The sequence below is a fragment of the Miscanthus floridulus genome, chromosome 8, assembly GCF_019320115.1.
Source record: "Miscanthus floridulus cultivar M001 chromosome 8, ASM1932011v1, whole genome shotgun sequence".
Lineage (NCBI taxonomy): Eukaryota > Viridiplantae > Streptophyta > Magnoliopsida > Poales > Poaceae > Miscanthus > Miscanthus floridulus.
Window position 1 is genome coordinate 31,996,472 of NC_089587.1, and position 1,848 is coordinate 31,998,319.

General features: G+C 38.7%; 1 protein-coding gene across 1 annotated transcript; it reads right to left on the reverse strand.

Moving 5' to 3' along the window:
- Positions 1 to 276: 276 nt before the first annotated feature.
- Positions 277 to 1,023, reverse strand: LOC136468816 (uncharacterized). The gene has a single exon (XM_066467242.1). It carries the CDS (start codon positions 1,021 to 1,023, stop codon positions 277 to 279), a length of 747 nt encoding a protein of 248 aa, XP_066323339.1.
- Between the last annotated feature and the right edge of the window lie 825 nt (positions 1,024 to 1,848).

Below are 1,848 nucleotides of genomic sequence, written 5' to 3' on the forward strand. Positions count from 1 at the left end.
CTGCAGCGAGAATTGCCTTTGCCTGGTCAACTATGGATGCCTCACAAGCAATTTGCAATGGAAGCTGACCTAGTGTCTCTAGTCTTTCTTTGTTTATGTGAGGGATTTTATATTTGTTCGCTCCAGCAACCTTCATAGCTTCCTTCATAACTAGATGCAACGTGAGCCAAATTCTATTAGCCTTCTCTGGACAAAACTCATTGAAAGCCTGTTTCAATTATGAACAAATGTTAGAATGAGTATGGAACTGATATGAAATATTATTGCATGAATGTACTAGTTGTTTACCTCTTGCACAATTGGAACAAGTTCTTGGACTGTTCTCGCTGATTTCCTATATTGAATGGCTTGAATTGCACGAAAGAAGCCCAAATCTAATATATTGAAGTCCGGAGAATTCGGAGGTTGACAAATAAGTCTAATATCAAATCCATCTTGCCTAGCAGCTTCACAAAATAAATTATCATTAACCTCTAAATGAGATGGTGCATTGTCCTGAACAATGTAGATCGGTTTGTGAATATCCTCCATTGGCCATTTTTCTCTAATAGCCGGCAGCACCCTCTTAATCATGAACTCCCTAATCACATCTCTTGTGATGTGAGCAATTGGTTTAACTTCCCATGTTCCAGCTTCCCGATTCATGCTCCTCCTCTTAGCTTGTTCATAAGTCACAAGAGGGAATGATCCATTTTTTCCATCAAAAATACAAACTCCATTATGAAACCTTGGCCGAGCTGATACAACCAAAAACATTAGGCGTGGAATGTAGTTCTTACTTTTACTAGAACGATGTGGATCATCTTCCTCAGGCAGCAAATAATATTTTGTAGAATTTTGTGTAAGGAAAAACCACTTCTCATCTATGAATACATGATCAAATAAATCTCTGAAACATGGATCATTAGGTGTGCTGTCCGGATCAAGCATATCAACACACCACTGCAACCTAGTCTTCTTGTTTGCTTCGGTTAGGTAAGGTTTGATGCTGTTTGAATGGCGCCTAAGGAGCCCTTTACGCATGCACCGAATCAACTTTGCTTTGCTAACATGGAGGCGCCTACTCACAGTTTCTAAAGTCATTCTTTCATTGAGAGGAATATTGCGTAAAGGTTCCAAATCAATAGGAGTTTCCTTACGGCCTGCACGACATCTCTTTCTACTTGTTACATTGACCACAATACCTTGAGCTAGTGACTCTTTTCCTCTCTTCCAAATCTTCTAAACAGTACGAATATGCAAACCAAATTGAGATGCAACCTCTGTTGTAACTCCCTTCCCCAACCTCCCATTGTTACTTCTTGCCAATAAAGTTTGGTAAATTAATTTCCTAACTTTATCAGTAGCATCTTTCTTTCTACTAGCACCTAGAAGTTTTAAATAAAAATGTGTGAACATGACATTCAACACAGCTACAAGTTCAAAAAACACAAATTAAAGTTGAAGAAACAAAACCTAGCTCCGGTGCCTCCATCTCTAATCCATCACTGTTGTCACTTGTTTCCTCCATCAAGTCCATCACATGATTGCCACCGAAGTTGAGATTAAATCCACCTACAAGACATAATTTTAGCTGGTAGTCCTATTGGGGTGCTTCAAAATCATGAAAAAAGGATGATAACAAACTGACCATATTGGGGTGCCTCAAAATCGATGGCACCATATTCATCTAGTGGCAAGTTCAAATCGATGAAACCATCATCTTGTGCCTCCATGTTTAAATCAAATCCTATTAAAAAAAACTAAGAAGTGATGACATAATAAAAGGATAGTTGCAGGGGAACTGTAGAAAGAAGAAGAAATAAAGCATTACCGATGTTGTTTTCCAAAGACGGAGGATCAAGGCTC